Consider the following 26,804-nt stretch of genomic DNA (forward strand, 5'->3'; position numbering starts at 1 on the left):
TTGGGCCATATGCCAGCATTAGCATTTTACTAGAAAAAATAGACTATTTAAAAATATAAGTGCTGAGCACAGCTCTCAGCTCTTCCGCATGGCAGGATTGACATTGACAGAATTAGCTGAGAACATAACATAGTAACATAGCAGATGACGGCAGAAAAAGACCTGCACGGTCCATCCAGCCTGCCCAACAAGATAAACTCATATGTGCTACTTTTTGTGTATACCTTACCATGATTTGTATCTGTCATTTTCAGGGCATAAGTTACTGGTGGCCATTTTTTAATGCTCCATCATTTAGTATTTGCTTTCTTTGCACAGTGGCCCTTAGGCCATAACTCCATATAGCACAGATGAGCTAATCTTTGCTTATAGTAAGACATCACAGAGAGGAAAAGCTTTTTACATTTCTTTATTTGTTTACACATTCAAAAGTAACCTCTGCCCTCCAACAATAACAAAGAAAACAGTCTAGAAGCACTAAGAATGATGGCTTCATGCCACAGTGAAGCATGGTAGCTCACTGCCCAGGATCACCTTGCGTTCCACACCAGCCTCTGTGATTGCAGCCAGACGGATCACACCACCACTGGAGCCATCCCTCTCCATGGCCAATGCCAAGGCTGCACAAAACAAGACATGGTAAGAACAAAGATTATGCCTGCCCAAGAAATAGACATCATATTCTAGGACATGGGGGGGGGGGGGGAGCAGGGTTAAGAACAAAAAAGCTAATTGCCTATATGAGAATGGAAGTTTGTGGGGGTGGAGGCAGGGAAGGACTTGAAGACATCACATCGCAGAGCTCATTGAACACCTCTTGAGGGTAGAAGTAGTGATAGTTAACTCTAGAATTTAAAATGAGACATTTTAAGGGAGATGGCCCTTGGTTGGTGAACTCTAGATATGAGTCAAACCTACCTAAGAAGTGGAGTCAACCTGGAGTAAGCAGTTCGGACAGGATATTGAAAAGCCATGCATTAAACAACAGAAATGGAACATACAGAATCCAGTACAATATTTGTGAGCATGGTTCAGCAATTTCTTCAAGGACAAGCAGGACTATAAATCCTCACAACTGGGTGACATCTGATGGATCCCTGCTGTGGAAACAAACTTCATAGCTTAACACATTTTCTAGAGACTTTTAGCAACTCACATGTTATTCTTGGGCGAATTCTGCAATGGCATCAGGAGAGAGTGACTATTCAAAATTTTAGTGTTACAAATTTTGAGGAAAAGTGGCTTTGATTAATAATGGTTCAATTAGAAATAATCTGCTTCTAAATTTGATTTGTTGGAGGTGGTGGAGACGAAGACTGTGCCAGAGTTAAAAAAAAAGAGTGGGACAGGCACGTGGGATCCTTTAGGAAAAGAAGGAGTTAGTGGTTACTAAGGATGGGCAGACTGGATGGGCCATTTGGCCCTTATCTGCCGTTTCTAGATGCATTGTATGTTACTGAAACTTGGACATTACAGATACTGTGTTTGTGAATCAGTTTATCTGCCTCATTATTTATGTGAGCATCATGGCAGAATGGTTGGGTGGAGTGGGGGCGTTTTACTTTTGTTTCATCAGAGTATTATGTTTTAAGAGGATATATTTTGAACAATTTGAGCTTTTAGAACAAAGGTTTTTAACCAAGTCCTCAGGGCACACTCAGTCAGTCAGGGTTTTCAGGATATCCCCATTTAATTCAATATATTAATTATCCAATGAGTTACTTTGTCTTTTAACTAGTTACACCCTTGCAATCTTACATCCAGTAACAGTTCCACAAATTTTTATATATCTCTATCTTTTATTGATCTTTTTTTTACATGTGTTCATACAGACCAACAGTGCTTCATTGCCTCCTTATCTTACATACTACCACACTGTTGAACCTTTTCTTCTTTATCATTGATCCTAGCGATTCAATAGACTTGTTTTCTTTTCCCTTTATAACGATAAATCAAACTTGACAAAGCCCACTTTGTCAAAGTCCTTTGCATATGCACAATACATGCACCCTTTGCATCTGTAATGACCTCTATGTTCCATCTCACATATACACGTGCATTGCTTTTATTTTTCTCCTAAATTTTGTCCTCATCGGTAGGAAAACCGAGGAGGTTCTTTGACGATTGAATGTATACCCAGCATAGCCCACAAGGGTTAAAAAAAAACCAGAATCACGACTGACATGTATTTTTCCATATGTACCAAATACTTGACAAGTTACTTAAATAATACAAAAACATTGGGTTATGCTGGGTATACATTCAACCTTCAAAGAACCTCCTCTGTTTTCCTACCGACAAGGACAAAATTTAGGAGAAAAATTAAAGCAATGCACGTGTATACGTGACATGGAACATAGAGGTCATTACAGATTGAAAGGGTGCACGTATTGTGAATATGCAATGGAAACACAATTTATAGAAATTCCTAATCAGAAGAGTCCTAGGAGATTTCAATTGCAATTGTTAAATTGTGAGTCAGCATTTGTAATATATGCCATAAAATGTCCCTGTGGTTTATTCTACATAGGACAAACTGTGAAAAAAGTAAAATATAGATTATCTCAACATCTTAGCAATATAAGATTGCAGAAAGTAGAAACCCCTTTAGTAAAACATTGGCTCATCCAAAATCACACAGTAGAAGAAGTCAAATTCGTAGTGTTAAAACAAATGGATTTGAGCAGGGGAGGAACTGTTCTACAAAGAATGTTGCAAGTAGAGCAACGCATGATCTATGAGTGACTCCTATGGGATTAAACAGGAAGTAGAGTGGGGTGGGTATATAAATGGGGTTGAATGCACGAATAGCGAATTGACACTGATCATGCAGGCGCAGTGTTAAAAGGCAAGTAGACGCCATTTCCTGATGTCCGAAGAGTGGATCAAACTGGCAGAAACTGTAAAACAGAATTATAACAAGCTGTAAGGTAGGACAGTATGGATTGAGATTAAATAATAGAGAATGTAAGGGGTAAGAAATAATAATAGAGAATGTAAGGGGTAAGAACGGTAATGTTTACAGCCCGTGAAGACGCCAAGCGTAAAAAGGTATAGGGCTTTGACAAGGTTGATTTATTGTTATAAAGGGAAAAGGAAACAAGTCTATTGAATCGCTAGGATCAATGATAAAAAAGAAAAGGTTCAACAGTGTGGAGAGACTTTCAGTTGAAACAAGCTGTGAAAAATGCGACGGGCAACCCAATATACCATAAAGATGATTAAAGATAAAATATCAACCAGATAAGTGGAATCAGATCAAGAAGATCTAATGAGATTGTGCTTATATTAACAGACATTGGACTTTATTAGAGATATAAAAGATCTTGTATTCATATGGTAATTAATATAAATATGAAAGAAATGAGTGATAACATGTAATAAGCATTAATGTAATAGAAAATGGTTAAAGGGGAATCCGTTGATAGTAGGTGAATGAATGCAAGTATGAGTGGTAGCATGTAAGATAAGGAGGCAATGAGGCACAGGTCTGTATGAACACATGTAAAAAAGATCAATAAAAGATAGAGATATATAAAAATTTGTGAAACTGTTACTGGATGGAACATTTAATTCAATGGAGATATCCTGAAAACTCCGACTGGCTGGGTATGCCCCGAGGACTGGGTAGGAAACCTCTGTTTTAGAGGCTTTTGATTTTTAGATTCTGCAAGTTTTAATCTTTGTTTAGTATATGCACCACCTAATAAAATTCTCACTAGTAGCCATAGGTGAGCTACATTCAGGTACATTAAGTATTACCCTGTCCCCAGAATCTAATTTTGTACTTGAGCAAATGGAAGATTAAGAGACTTGCCCGTGATAACAGGGACAGCAAGATTTGAACCTGGCTTTGCTGGTTGTCAGCCTGGTACTCTAACCACCAGGCTAATCCTCCACAAAGCTGCAGTTACTTGAATAAGTGCACTAGGTGCTATTCTATAAGGTAGCACCTAAGTCAAGCCTTAACAAATTTTCACTGAGGTGATGGTGGTGTCAGAGGCAGCACTGCTATCCCCTTACTCAACTATCAACTTGCTTTGCCCTCCCACCCCATCCCCATGGTGCTCAGTCAATTTGCTTTGCCCCCCAGTCCCCATTATACTCCCACCTGCATACGTCTAATAGAGCTATAGAAATGATTAGTAGTAGTAGCTAATTATGCAGCCCTAATATTTAGTACACTTAGTTTATACCAGTATGACATTGTAAAGAGACTTATTAGGAGGACATAGTAACATAGTAGATGACGGCAGAAAAAGACCTGCACGGTCCATCCAGTCTGCCCAACAAGATAACTCATATTTGCTGCTTTTTGTGTATACCCTACTTTGATTTGTACCTATGCTCTTCAGGGCACAGACCGTATAAGTCTGCCCCGCACTATCCCCGCCTCCCACCCACCGGCTCTGGCACAGGCACAGACCGTATAAGTCTGCCCAGCACTATTCTCACCTCCCCAGCCCTGCCTCCCAACCCCGGCTCTGGCACAGACCGTACAAGTCTGTCCTGCCTCCCACCCCCGGCTCTGGCACAGACCGTACAAGTCTGTCCAGCACTATCCCCGCCTCCCAACCTCCAGCCAACTGACTCAACTCACCCTCAAGATCTTTTGCAGTAGTACTTAATTTGATCCAGACTTCCCAGCAAATATTGATCCCTGAACTTCAGGTATTACAGAATTTTGTTTTGTAGAGAAGATGGGAAATATTACTCAAAGATTGGAGAGAGTAGTTCTAGCTGTAGTTGATTTAGCTGCTTCTCTAATTCTTGCTGGGATACATGTCATCCAGTTAATCCCTACAGGGTACTGATAAAGTACTCTTTTTGTTTAATGAAAGTGATGAATGTTGATGGCCATACTTTTGGCCCAATTGTTTGGCAGAGGGATTAATGCTGAAATCTTTGAAACATGCTAGTATTCAACCTGTGCTTAAAAAGGTAAAATTTGATTTTTCTGATCCAAGTAGTTATAGACCTATTTCCATTTTACCCTTTCTGGCTGGCTAAACTGAACAGGCTGTATTAATTGCAACGTCAAAGTTTTTTTGGATGAGAACAGGATATAAATCAATAAGGTTCTGTACTAGGCATGGCTGGTTTGTCCTGTGGAATCTAAGGTTTAAAATCCACCCCCCCCCCCCCCCCAAAACCTATTTTCTTTACTTTCCAGATTTAATGTTGTAAAATAAAGAGAAAAATTATTAAAATGAAAAGGCTTTTGCTACCAAAAACAGTTTTGGTGTCTGCCTGTTGGGAGTACCATTTTATTTTCCTCTGGTTGTTGAAAGCAACTGGTAAATAGGGAGTTCCAATTGTGAGGCCTTATAGTTCTGCTTAGCCTTGGAGAAAACCACTTACCTGTAGCAGACATTCTTCATAGATTTAAGGGTTCAAGTCCTCATATAAAAGTCAGGTGTACAGGTATTCAGGGACCGAGATGGCACCCTGTTTGACAATGCAGTGCAAAATAGTGATGTGCATGCACTGTGAGTCACTAAAAGCTACAATAAATCATTCTAAATCTATAAAACATTTTCCACCACTGGGGGTCTGATGCACGTTGTCACCCAGCTGTAGGGACTTTAATCCTGCTGTCTAGGAGAACACTTACTATTGCTAAGTTACTTGGACTAGGATAAATCACTCCCTTGTAGTTCTGTAAGGAGAAAACTGGTGGATTAAAAATTACTTCTGTTAATTTTAGGGGTGTTATTTTGGGTTGTGGGTGCATGGCAGGGACTTTTATACTACTTTGTTTCAAAATAGAATAGGAATAGCCTCTCCAGCAGAGGCCACGGTGGATGAAAGTTGAGGACAGTGTGGTAGGTAAACAGGTTGAGGGGGGAGGGGAGGTCATTCTCTTTTACATGCATTAAGAGGGAGATGAGATTTCCTAACTGTCAAACAGTTGCTACTGTAGTGATTCAGACCTTGTCATTTCTTTCATTTTAAGTGGTACAAAATTTAAGGAATTAATGGACAAAGGACAATGTGATAAAGGACTAAACCTGTAGATCTGCCCTCTTTATCCACCACAGAATGTATGTTTCACTTACTTAACCCTCCTCTGTATCCATGTCAATCCCCTTCAAAAAACAGAAAAATGAAGATACATACCTGTAGCAGGTATTCTCTGAGGACAGCAGGCTCAATATTCTTACGTGTGGGTTGTCGTCCGCAACGGCCCAGGAGATGGAAGAAACTTCAAAGCTTAAGAACCTTCCCAAACATTCTGCAGCGCAGGCCGACCCACCGCGCATGCGTGGGCGGCTTCCTGCCCGCGACGGGAACGTGCAGTGAACAGTTTCATAAAAAGCAAAAACATTATAATAGGAACAACTCCAATGTAGAGGAGGGAGGGTTGTAATAATATTGAGCCTGCTGTCCTCGGAGAATACCTGCTACAGGTATGTATCCTCATTTTCTCCGAGGACAAGCAGGCTCAATATTCTTATGTGTGGGGTATCCCTAGCCCCCAAGCTCACTCAAAACAAAGAACACTGGCCAACTGGGCCTCACAACGGCGAGGACGTAACAGAGATTGACCTGAAATAAATACAACTAGGTGAGAGTGCAGCCTGGAACAAAACAGAAATGGGCCTAGGGGGGTGGAGTTGGATTCTAAACCCCGAACAGATTCTGCAGCACCGACTGCCCAAACCGGCTGTCGCGTCGGGTATCCTGCTGAAGGCAGTAGTGAGATGTGAATGTGTGGACTGATGACCACGTTGCAGCCTTGCAAATCTCTTCAACAGAGGCTGACTTCAAGTGAGCCACTGATGCAGCCATGGCTCTGACATTATGAGCCGTGACATGGCCCTCTAGAGTCAGCACAGCTTAGGCATAAGTGAAGGAAATGAAATCTGCCAGCCAATTAGAGATGGTGCGTTTTCCGATGGCTACTCCCCTCCTGTTCGGATTAAAAGAAACAAACAGCTGGGTAGACTGACGATAGGGCTTTGTCCGCTCCACGTATAAGGCGATTGCTCTCTTACAGTCCAAGGTGTGCAACTTGTCCTCACCAGGGTGGGTATGTGGACGGGGAAAAAATGTTGGCAAGACAATTAACTGGTTCAGATGGAACTCCGACACCACCTTCAGCAAGAACTTAGGGTGAGTGCAGAGAACTACTCTGTTATAGTGAAACTTGATATAGGGAGAATACTACCAAGTAACAGCCATCAAGAAAATGACCTTCCACGTCAAGTACTTCAGATGGCAGGAATTCAGTGGCTCAAAAGGAGCTTTCATCAGCTGGGTGAGGATGACGTTGAGATCCCATGACACTGGTGGAGGTTTGACAGGGGGTTTTGAGAATAGCAAATCTTTCATGAAACGAACAACTAAAGGCTGTCCAGAGATAGGCTGACCCTCTACACGTTGATGGTAAGCACTAATTGTACTAAGATGAACCCTTACTGAGTTGGTCTTGAGACCAGACTCTGACAAGTGTAGAAGGTATTCAAGCAGGGTCCGTGTAGGACAAGAAAAAGGTTCTAGGATCTTGCTGTCACACCAGACGGCAAACCTCCTCCATTTAAAAGAATAACACCTTTTTGTAGAATCTTTCCTGGAAGCAAGTAAGATTCGGGAGACACCCTCTGAAAGGCCTAAAGAGGCAACTTCTAAGTTTTCAACATCCAGGCTGTGAGAGCCAGAGACTGGAGGTTGGGATGTAGAAGCGACCCCTCGTTCTGGGTGATGAGGGTCGGAAAACACTCCAATCTCCACAGTTCTTCGGAGGGCAACTTTAGAAGAAGAGGGAACCAGATCTGACGGGGCAAAAAAGGTGCAATCAGAATCATGGTTCCGCGGTCTTGCCTTGAGTTTCAGCAGTGTCTTTCCTACTAGAGGATACGCATACAGAAGGCCTGTTCCCCAATGTAGGAAAAAGGCATCTGACGCCAGTCTGTCGTGGGCCTGAAGTCTAGAACAGAATTGAGGGACTTTGTGATTTGTCTGAGTGGCAAAAAGATCCACCGAGGGGGTGCCCCACGCTCTGAAGATCTTGCGGACAACGTCCATGTTGAGGGACCACTCGTGTGGTTGCATTATCCTGCTCAATCTGTCGGCCAGATGTTGTTTACACCTGCCAGATATGTGGTCTGGAGAAACAAACCGTGATGGTGGGCCCAAAGCCACATCCTGACAGCTTCCTGACACAAAGGGCGCGATCTGGTGCCCCCCTGCACGTTGGTGTTATACATAGCAACCTGATTGTCTGTCTGAATTAGGATGATCTGGTTGGACAGCCAATCTCTGAAAGCCTCGAGAGCGTTCCAGATCGCTCGCAATTCCAGGAGGTTGATCTGAAGACCCTTTTCCCGAAAGGACCAAACCCCTTGAGTGTGAAGTCCATCTACATGAGCTCCCCACCCCAGGAGAGATGCATCCGTCATCAGTACTTTTTGTGGCTGAGAAATTTGGAATGGACGTCCCAAGGTCAGATTGGATCGAATCATCCACCACTGAAGGGAGCTGCAAAAATCGGTGGGGAGATTTTTTATTTATTTATTGCATTTGTATCCCACATTTTCTGGATTACATCCTCTAGAATCCCTGTGGCCTGGCACCACTGGGAAGCTAGGGTCCATTGAGCTGATCTCATATGTAGGCGTGCCATGGGAGTCACATGAACTGTGGAGGCCATGTGCCCTAAAAGTCTCAACATCTGCAGAGCTGTGATCTGTTGAGACGCTCGGACCAAGGATACTAGAGCCAGAAGACTGTCTGCCCTTGCCTGGAGAAGATAAGCTCGAGACATCCATGTATCCAATAGAGCTCCAATGAACTCCAATTTCTGCACTGGAACAAGATGGGACTTGGAATAATTTATTACAAACCCCAGTAGCTCCAGCAGTTGAATAGTCATCTGCATGGACCGTAGAGCCTCTGCCTCCGAAGTGTTCTTCACCAGCCAATCGTCGAGATAAGGGAACACATGCACCCCCAGTCTGCGTAGCGATGCTGCGACAACTGCCAAGCACTTTGTGAAGACCCTGGGTGCAGATGCTAGGCCAAAGGTCAGCACACAATACTGAAAGTGTGTTCCCAGACGGAATCGAAGATACTTTCTATGAGCTGGAAGTATCGGGATGTGTGTATAGGCATCCTTTAAGTCCAGAGAGCATAGCGTTTTCCTGAATCATAGGAAGAAGGGTGCCCAGGGAAACCACCTTGAACTTTTCTCGGTCTAGGAATTTGTTCAGGGCCCTTAGGTCTAGGATGGGACGCATCCCCCCTGTTTTCTTTTGCACAAGGAAGTACCTGGAACAGAATCCCAGCCCTCCTTCCCCTGGTGGAACGGGTTTGACCGCATTGGCCTTTAGAAGGGCGGAGAGTTCCTCTGCAAGTACCTGCTTGTGCTGGGAGCTCAAGGATTGAGCTCCCGGTGGGCAAATTGGAGGCTTGGATGCCAGGTTGAGTGTGTATCCTAACCAGACTATTTGAAGAACCCACTTGTCGGAGGTTATGAGGCCACCTTTGGTGAAAAAATATCAACCTCCCCCTGACAGGCAAGTCGCCCGGTACGAACACTTTTACTTTGGCTATGCTGCACTGGAGCCAGTCAAAAGCCCGTCGTCCCTTGCTTTTGCTGGGGAGACCTAGGGGCCTTAGGCGCACAGCGTTGACGAGAACGCACATGCTGGGACTGAGCTTGAACCGGCTGCCGAGAGGAAGGAGTGTACCTACGCCTATTATAGGAATAGGGAGCACTCCTCCTCCCTCCAAAAAAACCTCCTGGATGAGGAGGCAGTAGCAGAAGACGTCCGGCGGGAGAGAGAATCCATGGCATCATGATGCTTTTTCATCTGATCAACCATATCCTCTACTTTTTCTCCAAAGAGATTATCCCCCCTGCAAGGAACATCCGCCACTGGCTGCTGGGTCTTCTGATCCAGGTCAGAGACACGCAGCTATGAGAGTCTGCGCATGACTATACCTTGAGCAGCTACTCGGGATGCCACATCAAAAGTGTCATAAGACCCCCTGGCCAGGAATTTGCGACACTCCTTCTGCTGCCTGACCACCTGGTGAAAAGGTTCAGCAAGCTCCGCAGGAAGTGCTTCAACTAAACTGAACAGTTGCCTCACCGAGTTCCGTAAGTGAATGCTCGTGTAGAGCTGGGTATGTTTGGATCTTGGCGGCGAGCACTGCGGCCTGATACATTCTCCTCCCAAAAGAATCCAAGGTCCTAGGCTCTCTGCCTGGGGGCGTCGAGGCATAGTCTCTAGTACTTTTGGCTCTTCTGAGAGCACCACCATGGAATCATGAGGAAGTTGGGCCTTCACCAATACAGGCTCTCCATGGACTCTGTATTGGGACTCGGACTTCTTGGGGACCACTGGATTAGAAAGAAGGCAAGACCAATTCCACAGCAGCACTTCCCTGAGTGTATTGTGCATGGGGGCCGTTGCAACCTCTGCAGGTGGAGAAGGATAATCCAGGGCCTCGAGCATCTCAGCCCTGGGCTCATCCATAACCTCCATAGGGAATGAAATGTCCTTAGACATTTCCCGTAGAAAGGATGAGAAAGTAAGACTCTCAGGTGGAGACATCCTTACTTCAATCGGTGGAGTAGGATCAGAGGGAAGCCCACAGGACTCTTCCTCCGAAAAGTACATGGGGTCTTCCTCTTCTCCCCATGAGCGCTACTCTTCGGTATCGGACAGAAGCTCCCTAAGAGCAGCCCGAACCCAAGCCTGCCTCGACGTCGAGGATCGACAACCTCATGGGGGATGTCGAGAAGTCAACTCCTGCCTGGACTCCGGTGAAGCTTCCTCCACCAACGTCGAGGGGGAGTCGACCCGGGTGGCAACCGGCTCCGGTACCGAAAGCGGCACCGAGGGCGTGGACCTCCTCACAGGTGATGGCCCAGATGCCGTCTCTGCAGTCGGTACGGGAGGCGCAAGAACCCCCAACACCGAGGCAGACTGATGCAGCAAACATTCCAGGAGCTCTGGAAGAAGGGCCCGGATGCACTCATCAAGAGTTTCCATCGAAACACGCTGTGGGGCCAGTGCAGGAGTCGGTGCCAGAATCTGAGGAGGCTCGAGAGCCGGTACCAGGCTGCTGGATGACCGACGCATCGGCACCTCCTGAATGGAGGGTCAGTGATCCTCCCGGTGCCGACGCTTCTCTGGTGCCGACTCCCTCGGCTCCCCCCGGAGCTTTCGGTACCGTGCCTGGAAGGAGATCAATGACGGTGCTTCTTCACCTTCGCTCGACGCCCGTCATCGAGGCTCCTCGGTACCGATGAGGATGACGTGGAATCCTCATGCCTCCTCAGGGCCGGGTCCGACAAAGGTTGGTCCCGTGGGGACTGCATAGCAGGAGGCCTTCAGATGGGTGGAAACCCACTCGATGCCTCACTGCTCCCAGCTCGATGCAGTCTCTCGGCAGCCATTACCTGCGGTCCCGGTGTCGCTGCTTCCCTCGATGCCCTCGGTACCGAAGTTGAAGGACCGGACCGCTCAGAAAAAAGTTTTTCACGTTGAACCTCTCGAGCCACTTGGGTCCGCTTCTTCAACTTGCACAACTTACAAGAAATTGGGAAATGGTAGGGCCCAAGACACTGAAGACACCACGCATGGGGGTTGGTGCTCGAGATGGTCCGGTTGCAGCGAGTACAATGCTTGAAGCCGTTGGGAGTCTTCAATGACATGGGTGGGAAAATAGTGTCCGCGAAATCAAAAGGCTTGATTGTGCCAATAAAAAGGGCACAAAAAAAGGGAAAAAGACCCGGCTGAGTGGCCTAAAGGCCGGCCGCGACAAAAAATAAAGGAAACTTGAAGGAATGAGAAAAAAATAAGAAAATAGGGAAAAACAAATTTTTTTTTTTTAAATTTTAAACAGAAGCCAAAGAAATTGTCACGGGAAAGTTAGAAAAAACAGCGATAAAACGCAAAGAGAACATCTCCTGAGCAAAAACTGTGCAGTGCGAAAAAATCGACTGCCCAGAACCGCAGAGGAAAGAAAACTGTTCACTGCACGTTCGCGTCATGGGCGGGAAGCCACCCGCGTGGCGGAACATTCGGGAAGGTTCTTAAGCTTTGAAGTTTCTTCCGTCTCCTGGGCCGTCGCGGACAATGACCCACACGTAAGAATATTAAGCCTGCTTGTCCTCGGAGAATACTATTTATCTTGTGTATTATCACAAATAAGTGTTGCATGAGTGTTGAGACTTGAGTTACCATTGGCTGTGAACTGTAAGCACTCATCCTTGCTCATCCCAGGTTTATATGAAGAGTCCACAAAACCATAGATGTAAGAACTACCAGAGCCACCCACAGAAAAAGGCTGATGTACCATCATACCGCCAACAGGGACAGTATATACCTAGAAAGAAAGAAGAGCATTAGCCAGATTCTCTGTCTAACCTTGAGTCTCTGTTGGTCCTCATCCTTCTCTCCTATACTACTGAATTTTTTAGTTCCTTTTGTACCTATTTTACTTTGATTGTTAGCTGATTTGCTTTGCCTGGCACAAAAGGCAGTATGGCAAATCCTAACACAGACAAACATTATCCAATGAACAGGAAAAACACACAGGCAAAATATTAACCTAAGGATAGAGGAGCTCAGGCCTCAGCCAACCTGCCTCTCTTAAGCATCCTTTAGATATAGTGACTCAGGGCTCTGACTCGCACACTGCTAGGAAAAAAAAAAAGAAAAGAATGCATATGGTACTGATTTTTGCCTTACCTGTCCGCCTTTGCTCTTATCCCAACCAGCCACAATGATGCCTGCCATAAGGTCCTCCCGGTAGCGGTAGCACATATCCTTGAAAAGACTTGCTGCTGTGTGCACCAGTGGGGGTTCGTCTAACTCAATGCTGCAACACAAGTACACAATAAAGTCTAAACCAAAGTGGAAGGGGTAGTTACATTCCATAATCTTAGATGCACCTCACCTCTTCACCCCCTCCCAACATACTTTGTTGTCAATGTGCACATTGGACCCTGACAGGCTCCTCAAGTTATGAAAGAAAAGACACCTCCTCCTAGAGTTAGGCTAAGTCTGCATTCTCAACACTTACCTGTGTAAACCTAACTGGTATGCAACAGCATCAGCAATGGCCTGGGTGTCTGCAGCAGAACCAGAGCGACAGCAGAAAATTCTGTCATGGATTGCGGTCAGCTTGTCTGTCACCCGGTTAGCAATATATGCACTGGAAGAGAAACAAAATCAGTAATCCTCCTCTTTAAGGAAAACTCACCTCAGCCCCTCCTCCCCCAAACCAGATATTGCTCAAGTATGCACAGATTGCCAAGACACCACAGACGTCTGGGTCCTTACCCTGTCGTTGTACGTGAATCTGCTCCCATGACGACTCCTCCATCAAACTCCACTGCCATGATTGTAGTCTGACACAAATGAAAGCAGAAATAGATTAAATTCATACCATCTACAGGGCTCATTCCAATTTATCACATCAGTCAAGGACATAAGAGCAATCTGACTTCTCTGAAAAACCATGGCCAGACCCATGCACAGTGTAGCCACAGAACCTCTCTGATTATTATTAGCTGTCAAACTAGAGGCCGACTGAATTCGGTTTCAGTTCCGAAACCAGCCCAAAATCCGTGTTTAGCCTTGTTTCAGTTTGGCCTTGGACGAAAATGCCTATACATTTTCAGCTGGAACCGAAACTGTGCTATACAGCCCTCACCCCCTCCCAGATTCACTCTCCAGCAGCAGACCCTCCCAAATCCATTCCCTCCGCAGCGGCAGCTCTCTCTTGGGCTTACCATGTCATTAGTAGCTAGTGGGGGCAGGAACAAACCCCCACTCGCTCCTGCCCATGGCCAGCTCCTGCTCAAAATAGCTGGCAGCCATTTTGAGGTTGGAACCAACATGGGCAGGAACGATATATACATTTGCCTATGGCTGAAAACAAATATGTATCCATCCACTCATGGGTACGTGTAGCTGTGTTGTCTCTGCATGTCTGACTTAAGAGGAAAAAAGGGACATGGCAGCTGGGGTAGTATTTTGGGGACGGGGAAGTTGCGGGTGTTAAGATAATTGGAGGGTAATGGGTTGGTAGTTTTGCAGGGTGAGGCTCAAGAAATTGAAAGGAGCAGTTCCCTAATTGCTGTTTTCACTGTATTTACAGTTTCTCCGAGGACAAGCAGGCTGCTTGTTCTCACGACTGGTTTGACGTCCACGGCAGCCCCCACCAACCAGAACAAAACTTCGCGGGCGGTCCCGCACGCAGGGTATGCCCACCACGCATGCGCGGCCGTCTTCCCGCCCGTGCGCGACCGTTCCCGCTCAGTTTTTTTCTATTCCGCGCTGGAGAGAGACGTGTTATCGTCTCTCTCTCTGTCAGCCCCGGAAACCGGATCGTGGCCTAGCCGCGAGTTTTTTTTCTCTCTTACATTTAGACGGTATTAAAAAATCTGTTAAATTGGCAAAACAGAAGTTTTATTGTTTACAAATAGAAGGAAATGTGTCCATTTCCTTCTAAACATGTCCACCAGACCTGCCCCCGTGTCCTCGTGTGTCGAGAGGTGGGTGGGGGGGAGATAATGGAGGTCCAACGTGTTGCTGTTGGGGTGGCACTAGGATACCAGGGCCAAAGGGATGGGGGAGGTCCAGGAGTGCCAGGGACCTCCATCTCCTGCATTTGACAGGTCCGGGCTTCTGACAACCCAGACCTGTCCAACTAGTGCGGGCGCTCACGCACAATCCTTCCGCACTTCACCCCTATGATCAGAGCTAACAGCTTTCCTACATTTGCATGTTATTAGCTCTGATCATAATGGCATTATAGCCCCATGCTGTTCCAGTGCTATTTTTAGAGCGCTGTTTAGAACAGTGGTGGGGCCTCTGATCATCGGCACCTTTTACTCGTCGACAACTGGTGCCTCAAAATAAAATAGCACTGAGGTTCTATGCCCTTCAACTGAAGATCTAGCCCAATATTTAGCAGATAAGATTCTGAAAATTAGATCACCTTTTCTATTTAGTACCATAAGTAAGATTATTTAAAAAAAAACGTTTCTAAATCCTCCTGTTTACTAGATCGTTGCCCTGCTTATTTAATGGTGGATCCAACATTTCAAATAATTGAATGTTTATGATTATGCAAAATGATTTCTTCTAGGATGGGCATTTTATTTTGAATCCACTTATTAAAAACCCTTCCAGCGAATTATAGACCAGTGGTAAATTATCCCATTAGTTGCCAAAATAGCAAAGGCTTTTGTTGCAAAATTATCAGAATTTCTGGTGAAGTTTCACTGCCTACAACCGTTACAATTGATTTTAGATCATATCATTCCACAGAATCAGTTTTATTATCTATTGTTTCTGAGATATAAACACTATTTGCATATGGCAAATCTGCCGTTTTCCTGCAGTTTGATCCTGTACATTATGATATATTACTGTATAAATTAAGCTCATTCTGGATTTCAGATAAAGTTCTGTGTTGAACAAAACAATTTCTCACTTCTAGACATTATTTGTAGCATTTGTATCCCACATTTTCCCACCTATTTGCAGGCTCAATGTGGCTTACATAGAACCATAAGGCGTTCGCCAAGTCCGGTAAAGGAACAAATACAATGTAATGTTGAGGTCAAATAAGGTAGACAAATACAGTGTGATGTTAAGGTCAGATAGGTAGGTATGTTTCAGGCACATTAGGAGTCGGAGATAGGGGAGGTTATATAATGTCCAGAACGATCTTTGTTTTTGCTGTGTTGGTGAGTTGAGGCATTTAAGTTGGGTCGATAGGGTACGCCTGTTTGAACAGATAGGTTTTTAGTGATTTCCTGAAGTTTAGATGGTCGTGGACTGTTTTCACGGCTTTTGGCAGTGTGTTCCATAGTCGTGTGCTTATATAGGAGAAGTTGGATGCATGGGTTGCTTTGTATTTGAGACCTTTGCAGTTTGGGTAGTGGAGGTTCATGTGTGATTGTGATGATCCGGTTCTATTTCTGGTTGGTAGCTCTATAAGGTCTGTCATGTATCCTGGGACTACACCGTAGGTAATCTTGTGGACCAGGGCACAGATTTTGAAGGTGATGCGTTCTTTGATTGGAAGCCAGTGCAGTTTTTCTCAGAGGGGTGGGTGTGGCACTTTCAAATCATGTTTTACCGAATGCCTGGCTGCTGTGTTTTGGGCTGTTTGGAGTTTCTTTGTGAGTTGTTCTTTACATCCCGCATAGATTCCATTGCAGTAATCTGTATGGCTTAGTACCATTGATTGTATTAGGTTACAGAATATTTCCCTCGGGAAGAAAGGTTTTACACGTTTGAGTTTCAACATTGACTGAAACATTTTCTTTATAGTGGAGTTTACTTGGCTCTCGAGTGTGAGATTGCGGTCAATTGTGACGCCGAGTATTTTGAGGTTATGTTCTGGTGGTTAAGAAACCTTTGATCCAACTAAGTATGTTTCCACCAATCCCGAAGTGGTCTAGGAGTCGTAGTAGTATATTGTGGTTTACCATGTCGAATGCGCTCGACATGTCAAATTGGAGAAGTATGCTTTTACCTGTGGGTATTTCATGCTTGAATTTGGCCAGGAGGGTGACTCGTACAGTTTCAGTACTAGGGTTAAAATGGAAGATCAAATTTCAGCCAGTTCGACTCCACCCTGTGGAGTACCCATTATCTCCAGTGTTATTTAACATATATATGATATCCTTTAGTTATCATTTTTTCCCTTTTTAGGGCCAAGTTTTTTTCATATGCTGATGACATGTTTTTGTTGATACTGATCCAGGATTTGATACAATTACCTTTATTGCAGATCTCACTTTGTATAAGAAAGTTGGACGTGCTAAGTACAGAACATGGATTTAAATTAAACAGAGGTAATTTTCTCTGGCTAGATCATATAAGTCAATATGCTTATATGGAAGGTTGACAATATTTCAAAGATACTTACCATTTATTTGGATACCATGTATGTTTTGATTTTTTTGTGGTTTTAAATTATGAAAATCACTAAGATTTGGCTTTGCCATGAGTTGGTGATTAATCAAAATCCAAATAAACAAGCATCTCTATCTCCAAAGCCTCATATTGACACAAGTTATTAAATCCACTTTTTATAAACTGTATTGTCTCAGGAAAATTCATTCCCTACATAAGAATATAAGTGTTGCCATACTGGGAGAGACTGAAAGTCCATCAAGCCCAGCATCCTGTTTCCAACAGTGGCAAATCCAGGTTACAAGTACCTGGCAAGATCCCAAAACAGTACATTTTATGCTTCTTATTCTAGAAATAAAGGAGTGTGGTAGCCGTGTTAGTCCACTCTTAAGGGCAACCTTCGAAAGCTAATCAAGAAATGTATTAAGTTATGTCCAATGTAAAAGGTATCATCTTATTTTCTTTTCCATGTTTTATTTTGTTTGATTTCTATTGATATTCTAGAAATAAAACAGTGGATTTTCCACAAGTCCATCTTAATAATGGACTATGGACAGGAAGCTATCCAAACCTTTTTTAAACCCCACTAAGCTAACTGCTTTTACTACATTCTCTGGCAAATGAATTCCAAAATTTAATTACACGTTGAGTGAAGAAATATTTTCTCCGATTTATTTTAATTTACTGCTTTGTAGCTTCATTGCATGCCCCCTAGTCCTAGTATTTTTGGAAAGAGTAAACAAGCGATTCAAGTCTACCCGTTCCACTCCACTCATTCTTTTATAGCCATCTTTTCTCCAAGCTGAAGAGCCCTAGTCCCCTCAGCCATCTTTTCTACAACCTGAAGAGCCCTAGCCACTTTAGCCTTTCCTCATAGGGAAGTCGTCCCATCCCCTTTATCATTTTCGTCGCCCTTCTCTGTACCTTTTCTACTTCCACTGTATCTTTTTTTGAGATGTGGTGACCAGAATTGCACGCAGTATTCGAGGAGCGGTCGCAGCATGGAGCAATACAAAGGCATTATAACGTCCTCATTTTTGTTTTCTATTCCTTTCCTAGAAATACCTAACATTCTATTTGCTTTCTTAGCTGCCGCCGAACACTGAGCAGAGGGTTTCAACGTATCATTAACGACGACACCTAAATCCTCTTGCAATTTAACAACTTTGAATAACTTTGTGTCATCAGCAAATTACCTCACCAGCAAATTTAAGTACCTCACTAGTTACTCCCATCTCTAGATCATTTATAAATGTTTTAAAAAACAGCGGTCCCAGCACAGATCCCTGGGTAACCCTACTCTCTATTGAGATTACTGACCATTTAACCCTATTCTCTGTTTTCTATCTTTTAACCAGTTTTTAATGCACAATACGACAGTACATTTTTCAATTCTGACTCAGGTGGTGATCCTATATAAACTGGACAACTGTAATGATTTATATTGTCTCCTTTCAGCTAGTTTGATTTCAAGATTACAAGTGATACAGAATACTGCAGCTCAGACGATTCTGGGACAGAAGAGGTCAGATCATGTTAAGCCCACACTGATAAAAACTTCACTGGCTACCTATTAAGGCACTTATTATTTTTAAATTGTCATGTTGGGTTTATAAGATGTTTAGAGGTGCATGTCCAGAATATTTATTTTCTTAATTCTCCTTTCCACTGTTTCCTTCTTCATCCCGAGCCATAGATTCTTGATTCTATTTTCCATCTTTTGTGAAAGTTAAATATAAAAAGTCTTTATTCACAATTTCCGTAACAAGCAATTTCTGCATGGTGTTAACTGCTTATCTCAGAATGATTTTTTTTTTGTTTGTTATATTTGTACCCCGCGCTTTTCCCACTCATGGCAGGCTCAATGCGGCTTACATATTGTATACAGGTATATTTGTACCTGGGGCAATGGAGGGTTAAGTGACTTGCCCAGAGTCACAAGGAGCTGCCTGTACCTGAAGTGGGAATTGAACTCAGTTCCTCAGTTCCCCAGGACCAAGGTCCACCACCCTAACCACTAGGCCACTCCTCCACTGTTGCTACTATTGGAGATTCTACATGGAATGTTGCTATTCCACTAGAAGTCGGCCCTTGCAGATCACCAATGTGGCCGCGCAGGCTTCTGCTTCTGTGAGTCTGACGTCCTGTCAGACTCACAGAAACAGAAGCCTGCGCAGCCTTCTACATGGAATGTTGCTAGTGGAATAGCAACATTCCATGTAGAATCTCCAATAGTATCTATTTTATTTTTGTTACATTTGTACCCCGCACTTTCCCACTCTTGGCAGGCTCAATGCGGCTTACATGGGGCAATGGAGGGTTAAGTGACTTGCCCAGAGTCACAAGGAGCTGCCTGTGCCTGAAGTGGGAATCGAACTCAGTTCCTCAGGACCAAAGTCCACCACCCTAACCACTAGGCCACTCCTCCACTCCATTTCTTCATTATCTACTATATCGGAAACAATTGAAGGCCTATTTGTTTAAAACATTTCTTTATTAAGGCGTTTTTTTTATACAGCTTTTATATCTCTCTTACTCTACTTGTTATTTTGAAAATTTATTTAATCTGTAATTTGATGTGATCCATTTTGAACCTATATAAGCATTATTACCATTTCACTTTGGCTTTAAATTTCTTATACAAGCTCTTTAAGTGAAGGTCCAAAGAAGTGGATTTCAGAGTAAAAAGCCCACAAAGTTAAAAACAGTAATATATGAGGACTCTACCCATAATTTAGAGACTGAGGCAATAGTCAAATAAATTAATCTAATAAGACAGCAAACAGTACCAAATAAGAATGGAAAGCAAACTGGGATCCCTGTACAGAAACTATAATGACTGATCTAGAGCAGCAGCGAGGCCAACTGTCACCTTGCTGGTTCTTTTGTATTTTCGGATGACATGTGTGCACAAACCTACAGTCTCACACACACTCAGGAAACAGATACGATAGATACCTTTAATATGACGCCAGCAGAGTAAACAGCTACATGCACATACAGAGAAAAGGAATGATTCTCGCTCCCAATTACTAACTGATAAGGGAAGTGAATGCTCCTTAGTAAAGCCCTTTAGAAATCTGTGGTAAACAAGGGCATGTCAGATAAGAAACACAGACCAAATATGTGAGGCCAAAGGTAAAACCATCAAATGAAGGTCTTGGATACCTAGGGAGCCTAATATTCTAGCACAAACTTGTCAGCCCAATTTCCAGTAACAGGTTAGTTTCATTCTGCATCACTTCACCTCTTGGAAACTGGGATTACAAATGCACCCATACTACGCACCTAATAAAGTATCTCTAATTGATTATTAGCATAACTTTTGTTAGGTGTGTATTTCACCACAATATTGCTCTGATGATTGTTTTTTGTCATACTTATTATGTAAAATGTAACAGTTTGGCTCATGATGAACATGCGCAGAAAGCTTTCATCATTTTTGTTGCATGACCAATGGTCAATCCAACTCATCAGGTAGCTGAAATAGCTGTTTCAGGTTGTCATCAGTACCAGCCCACATGCTGACTATCCAATGGCTGTGGTTGCCATGCTTGCAGGGCAGGTTTAATTGTTCACAGGTGATGTGACATCCTAAAAGAACAGGGACAACAGTATCTGGACCATACCAGGTTCTTATCGTATCCAACTAGCCGTTCAGCCCGTAAAAACGGGCTAATATAGGAAGGGGGGGGGGGGGGTTGAAAGGCCCCCCACCCTGCCGCCGAGTTCGCCACTGCCCCTCCGGGTTCGCCCCCCCCCCCCCAAGCCGTCGCCACCCACCTTCCACCCGGTTGGGCCCTCGCTCCGCTATTGAAACAGCAAGGGCACGCAGCACACAGCTCTGCTGCAGTGCTGAGCTGCTGTGGCCTTCCTTCTTCTTCTCTGCCTGTGTCCCGCCCTCGTGTGACGTAACGTCGTCGAGGGCGGGACACAGGCAGAGAAGAAGGAAGGCCGACGACAGCTCAGCAGAACTGTGTGCTGCGTGCCCTCGCTGTTTCAATAGCGGAGCGAGGGCCCGACCGGGTGGAAGGTGGGTGGCGACGGCTCGGGGGGGGGCGAACCCGGAGGGGGAGCGGCAGCGGCGAACTCGGCGGCAGGGTGGGGGGCCTTTCAACCCCCCCTTCCTATACTAGCCCGTTTTTACGGGCTGAACGGCTAGTTGGATACGATAAGAACCTGGTATGGTCCAGATACTGCGGCGACTCCGGGTGGGGGGAGTGTTAGCGACGGCGGTGTCCCTCGCAAATACGCAGTAGAGACCCTCTCTGTTCCGCCCCCGTCATCACGTATTGACGCGGGGCGGGGCAGAGAGGGTCTCTACTGCGCATTTGCGAGTGAGTACGACACTCGCCATTTATATATATTGATGCTCTCTTCACACAAAACTTTCCTTGTACCTACACAGTCTGCACTACCTCAGTATGAACACTTGTGTGTGCCCATCTCTGTTATGTTGTAGTTGTCTGTGCATCTTTCCTTGTCAGGAAAATGTAAACACTAGTGTTGTGTTGTATTATCCCTACAGGTATACTTAATGGTACTGTCCCTACCTGCCTGCCTGCCCAGGAGAGTTGATCCAATGCCATAATATGGTATTATCCTCATCTCCAGAGCCTAGATTTATTTATGGCATTTATATCCCACAGTATTCCCGCCCATGGGCAGACTCAATGTGGCGTACAATAGGTTTTGAGGGCAGTAAACTCATTTGTTTCAAATATGGTACGGCTCCCACAAGTGGGCAATTGATAACCACAGGGTTTGAAAGGGCGTGTTTTGGTGAAAGCCCTCTTTGCTGAGTTTACCTGCAGTTAGGAAGGACTTCTCTGCAAAAAAAAAAAAGGACGTCCCTGTTTTTCTTACCTGCCTAAACTGACCACAACCACAGTTCTCTCAACAGTCCCCTCCAAGGTTGTTTTCAGCTTGTGCCCCCCCCCCCCCCCCCAAGATCGGGACGTGCGATGACGTCCAAATCAAAACTTTTTGGCCATTGCTCCCTCCAGGTCTCTCTCAGCCAATCCCAGCGTGTTTAGCTGTTAGCATTAGGAAAGGGATGGAAAACAAAATAAGGATATTATTCTGCCGTTATATTGCTCCATGGTGCGACTGCATCCCGAGTATTGTGTTCAATTCTGGCCGCCGCACCTCAAAAAAGACATAGTGGAATTGGAAAAGGTGCAGAGAAGGGCGACAAAGATGATACAGGGGATGGGACGGCTTCCCTATCAGGAAAGGCTGAAGAGGCTGGGGCTCTTCTGCTTGGAGAAAAGGCGGTTGAAGAAAATATGATAGAGGTCTATAAGATAATGAGTGGAATAGAACGGGTCGATGTGGAGCGTCTGTTTACGCTTTCCAAAAATTCTAGGACAAGGGGGCATGTGATGAAGCTGCAGTGTGGTAAATTTAAAACGAATCGGAGGAAATTTTTCTTCACTCAACGCGTAGTTAAACTCTGGAATTCGCTGCCGGAAAAGGTGGCTAAGGTGGTTAACTTAGCGGACTTCAAAAAAGGGTTGGACAGCTTCCTGGAGGAAAAAGCCATAGAAAGTTATCGAATGGACGAGGGAATACAGTATTTCTAGGATGGGCGGGACAAATTGCTTGTTCTTTTGGCTGCTGTCGGTGACAGGGTGCTGGGCTTGATAAACCCTTGGTCTGTCCCAGCATGGCGATGCTTATGTACTTATGTACTATACGGCTGCCCGAACTACATTATGGAAAACCCACCAGATTGGTTCAACAAACGCTTAACTGAATACATAGAATACATGTTCTGGTTCAACAAACGATTAACTAAACACATAGAATACATGTTCTTGAAAGGCCATTTCCCTTCTGAAAAGGGCAACATCATACTCACTCCAATCCCTAAAGACGCCACCAGAAAGATCAGGTATTGGCATCGATACCACTGCTGACAAAAACAATGGAGGAACTAGTAGCACAACAATTAATGGAATACCAAACACACTACTCAGGCTTCAGACCATGTTATAACCCTGAAACAGTCATAACCACCCTGATCACAAAATTCAGAAGAATAGTAAGCCAAGGCCAATCAATACTACTACTACAATTCGATATATCAAGCGCCTTTGACCTTGTAGATCACATAATACTAATGACCCTGCTCAACAACATAGGAATAACTGGAGCAGTAGCAGTCTGGTTCAACAGTTTTCTAAGAAATATATCCTACCTTGTCAAGATGTCCAATTAATTTTTAGCCTCCTGGATCCCCCAATATTATTCAATATCCTGATGGCTCCAATTGACAAGAAACTGGAAAAATTGGGCTGAAACCCATTCATATATGCAGACGATGTCAACACCTACATATCTTTCAATAAAAGCATCACAGAGATAATGGATAAGGCCAAAAAAGGACTTGACCTCATGGAAAAGTGGGCCACAACTGTCAAACTTAAACTAAATCAAGACAAAACCAAACTCCAGGTTTTATCCAGCCAGCACAATCCCACTACTTAGCAAAACCTCATAATAGATCAACAATATTACACATCAAAATACAAATAAAAATACTAGGACTCATTCTCGACATACATCTGACCCTTGAAGACCAAGTTGCTGGAATTACGTCAAAAAGCTTCAAAACACTATGGAAATTGAGAAGAATCAGAGACTATTTATTTTTTGTTACATTTGTACCCCGCGCTTTCCCACTCATGGCAGGCTCAATGCGGCTTACATGGGGCAATGGAGGGTTAAGTGACTTGCCCAGAGTCACAAGGAGCTGCCTGTGCCTGAAGTGGGAATCGAACTCAGTTCCTCAGTTCCCCAAGACCAGAGTCCACCACCCTAAGCACTAGGCCACTCCTCCACCCCAGACAGTCATTCCGTCTTATAGTACGGACACTGTTATTGTACCAACTAGACTAATATAATGCAGCATATTTAGGTTGCAAAGAAAATCTACTATGATCGTTGCAGACCGTCCAAAACACAGCTGCAAGATTGATATTCAAAAAGTCAAAATATGATAGAGCAACCCCACTACTCATAATGCTACATTGGCTCCCGATCAAGGCCAGACTATTTTTCAAAACCAGAACAATCATCTTCAAAATACTGTTTGGCATGTCACCGGATTACATACTAGACATGATCGAACTATCACCAAGAAATATAAACCCAGAAACCACAGGTTACCTACTTCATCTGCCCAACTTCAAAAACATACAAGTCCACCTACACAGCAGATTTAGCTACCTGGGCTCAAAATGGTGGAACTCAATTCCCATAGTCATAAGAAGCAACACAAACTACCTCCAGTTCAGAAAAGACCTAAAGACCTACCTCTTCAGGAAATTCTATCAATAAAATATACATTAATCATTCTGCAACAACAATATACAACACAACCACTAACTGTAACACATCTTTTTCATTTAAGAAATTAGCAAAGACATATGTTCTCAAGAAACCCAATGACTATTCCATACCACTAATAGACTCATATTTGGCAAACCAAAATTTGAAAGTGCCAAGCCCTTATGAGAAAAATTACACTGGCTCCCACTCAAGGAACGCATCACGTTCAAAGTATGCTCACTAGTTCACAAAATTATCCATGGAGACGCACCAGCTTACATGTCAGACCTGATAGACCTACCACCTAGGAATGCCAAAAGATCATCCCGCACATTCCTTGATCTGCACTTCCCCAGCTGCAAAGGAATGAAATACAAACTAATGCGTGCGTCAAACTTTACCTACCTGAGCACACAGTTATGGAACGCACTAACCGCTCAGCTTAAAATCGATCTACGAAAGAACGAACTTCCGCATATTACTGAAGACCCATCTCTTTAATAAAGCATACCACAAAGATCAACCAATGTGAATATGCACAACTCGCCCATCTATATTCAGAACTGTTTCACAATATCTGCTTGTATACTATTGCTTTGTTTTATTATCATCATGCTGACCAAGATCCTGCAATACTAAATGTTTATTTACTAACCACTACTCATGATGTATTGTAAGCCACTTTGAGCCTGCAAAGAGATGGGATACAAATGCAACAAATAAATAAATAGGTATCTTGCCAACAACCACTATAAAACACAGCATCATACAACCTTGTAAATGTAATTGAATCAATGTAATCTCTGTTAAATGTAAGCCACATTGAACTGAAACACGTTTTTTGGATAATTGCGGGGCACGAGTATGAATGAATAAATAAATAAAATAAAAATCTGACTATTGGTGGCCACTACTCTAACAACCAAGTCCACAATTTGACTGGACATTGTATGTAAGCGAAAAACACACACACACACACTTCATTTTCCAGAACTGCAACCAGCCAATTTCAATGGCATCGTACAGTTCCCACGTTTCCTTACCCCAGTGCTCACACCCCTGTCGCCCCTCCTTTGAGGACCTCGCATCACCAAGGGCTGAGAGACAGTACCGCAACAATCTCCCTCCCAGCCCAGCTCCCACTGCTGCTGCTCATGCCACCGCTGCTTCATCGCTACAACCGCCATTTGCCAACACTACTACTACGTCGCTCACGCTCGCTCAGTTGCTCAACTACCAGCGCATTGCTTTACGGTAACTCTGACAGAGCTAATTTACGACATGCGTTTCAATCCTCACTCAGGAGGCGGCATGACGTCAAAAAGGTGAAGCTACTTAGGTTTATGTTTCCCCTTCCCCGCGCAGCCGTCGTCTTCTGCGTACACTGAAAACACATCAAACAAACCTATGCGCTGCTGCATGCAAGTTGTTGTTCTGTTTCTGTATTGTTGGCATTTTTATTTAATCTCACTTATAGTTTCAAAAATACCAGCTTGGGCAGCATACTGATGTACACAGATGAAGTATAATAAATTTGACACAGTCTTTTCTATAGTTATCTCTTTCCCAAGCTAAGCATTATTCCTGCAGACATTTATTTTTTCTGCTGGGAAAGGACCACTAAAACAGACATCATGTTATGAGAATCAGGTACTCAACGTTCAGAGTTTCTATCTATGTATGTATGTATGTATTTATTTATTTACTTATTTATGACAGTTATATCCCACATTAAACATTAATTAGGTTATTATTATTATTATTATTATTAGCATTTGTATAGCGCAGGGGCGTAGCCAGACATCCAATTTTGGGTGGGCCTGGGCCCAAGATGAGTGGGCAGAAGAACTCTGCCCTATCCCACAAGTGCTTTGGTCTCTCCCTCTCTCACCATTATACCATATGATCTCTCAGACATCCCCCTAACCTTTTAAATAGCAGACTTTCACTGGCAGCGAGCAACAACTAATACGCACTGCTCATGTTGGCACCACAGCCTTCCCTCTGATGCAACTTCATGTTTCCGCATAGGTGGGAATACATCAGAAGGAAAGCTGGGGGGCCAACATGAGCAGTGTGAAGATCTGCTATTTACAAGGTATGCAGGAGGGATAGTTGGGAGTTTTCGGCTGGTGGGGCTTAGGGATCCCTGCCAGCCACATCATAGGTGTGCTGCTACTGGGTGGGCCTAAGCCCAAAGTGGGTGGGCCTGGGCCCACCCAGGCCCACCCTTGGCTACGCCACTGGTATAGCGCCACCAGACGCACACAGCGCTGAACACCTGTTACAAAGAGACAGTCCCTGCTCAAAAGAGCTTACAATCTAAATAATACAGACAGACAAGACAGTTACAGGTGAGGGAAGTAATGAGTGAGAAGGGAGGAAGGGACAAGGGGAGGGCAATTGTGGCTAGAAGCCAAAAGCAGCAGTGAAAAGGTAGGTTTTCAGCATAGATTTGAAAATAGGTAGAGATGGAGCTAGACGTATAGGTCCAGGAAGTCTATTCCAGGCATAAGGTGCCGCAAGAGAAAAGGAGCGAAGCCTGGAGTTAGCAGTGGAGGAGAAGGAGGACGA

The 26,804-nt window shown here is 44.1% G+C and overlaps 1 protein-coding gene across 1 annotated transcript; it reads right to left on the reverse strand.

Moving 5' to 3' along the window:
• Window positions 1–392: 392 nt before the first annotated feature.
• On the reverse strand, window positions 393–25,462 carry PSMB6 (proteasome subunit beta 6). The gene is made up of 6 exons (XM_030186403.1): window positions 25,274–25,462; window positions 13,302–13,369; window positions 13,042–13,173; window positions 12,708–12,837; window positions 12,198–12,342; window positions 393–620 (listed from the first exon to the last, which is right to left on the reverse strand). Exons 1-6 carry the CDS (start codon window positions 25,415–25,417, stop codon window positions 493–495), a joined length of 747 nt encoding a protein of 248 aa, XP_030042263.1. The 5' UTR covers window positions 25,418–25,462; the 3' UTR covers window positions 393–492.
• Between the last annotated feature and the right edge of the window lie 1,342 nt (window positions 25,463–26,804).

Source organism: Microcaecilia unicolor, chromosome 14 (genome assembly GCF_901765095.1).
Source record: "Microcaecilia unicolor chromosome 14, aMicUni1.1, whole genome shotgun sequence".
In the NCBI taxonomy this organism is placed as follows: Eukaryota; Metazoa; Chordata; class Amphibia; order Gymnophiona; family Siphonopidae; genus Microcaecilia; species Microcaecilia unicolor.

What these genes read in the sequence shown, in the direction of transcription:
- PSMB6 (XM_030186403.1), bottom strand. Translation starts at nt 25,417, where the DNA reads ATGGCGGTTGTAGCGATGAAGCAGCGGTGGCATGAGCAGCAGCAGTGG. An exon ending in GATTCACGTACAACGACAGG is followed by an intron (nt 13,174 to 13,301) that starts GTAAGGACCCAG and finishes TTTCTCTTCCAG; the next exon opens with TGCATATATTGCTAACCGGG. An exon ending in TACCAGTTAGGTTTACACAG is followed by an intron (nt 12,838 to 13,041) that starts GTAAGTGTTGAG and finishes CTTGTGTTGCAG; the next exon opens with CATTGAGTTAGACGAACCCC.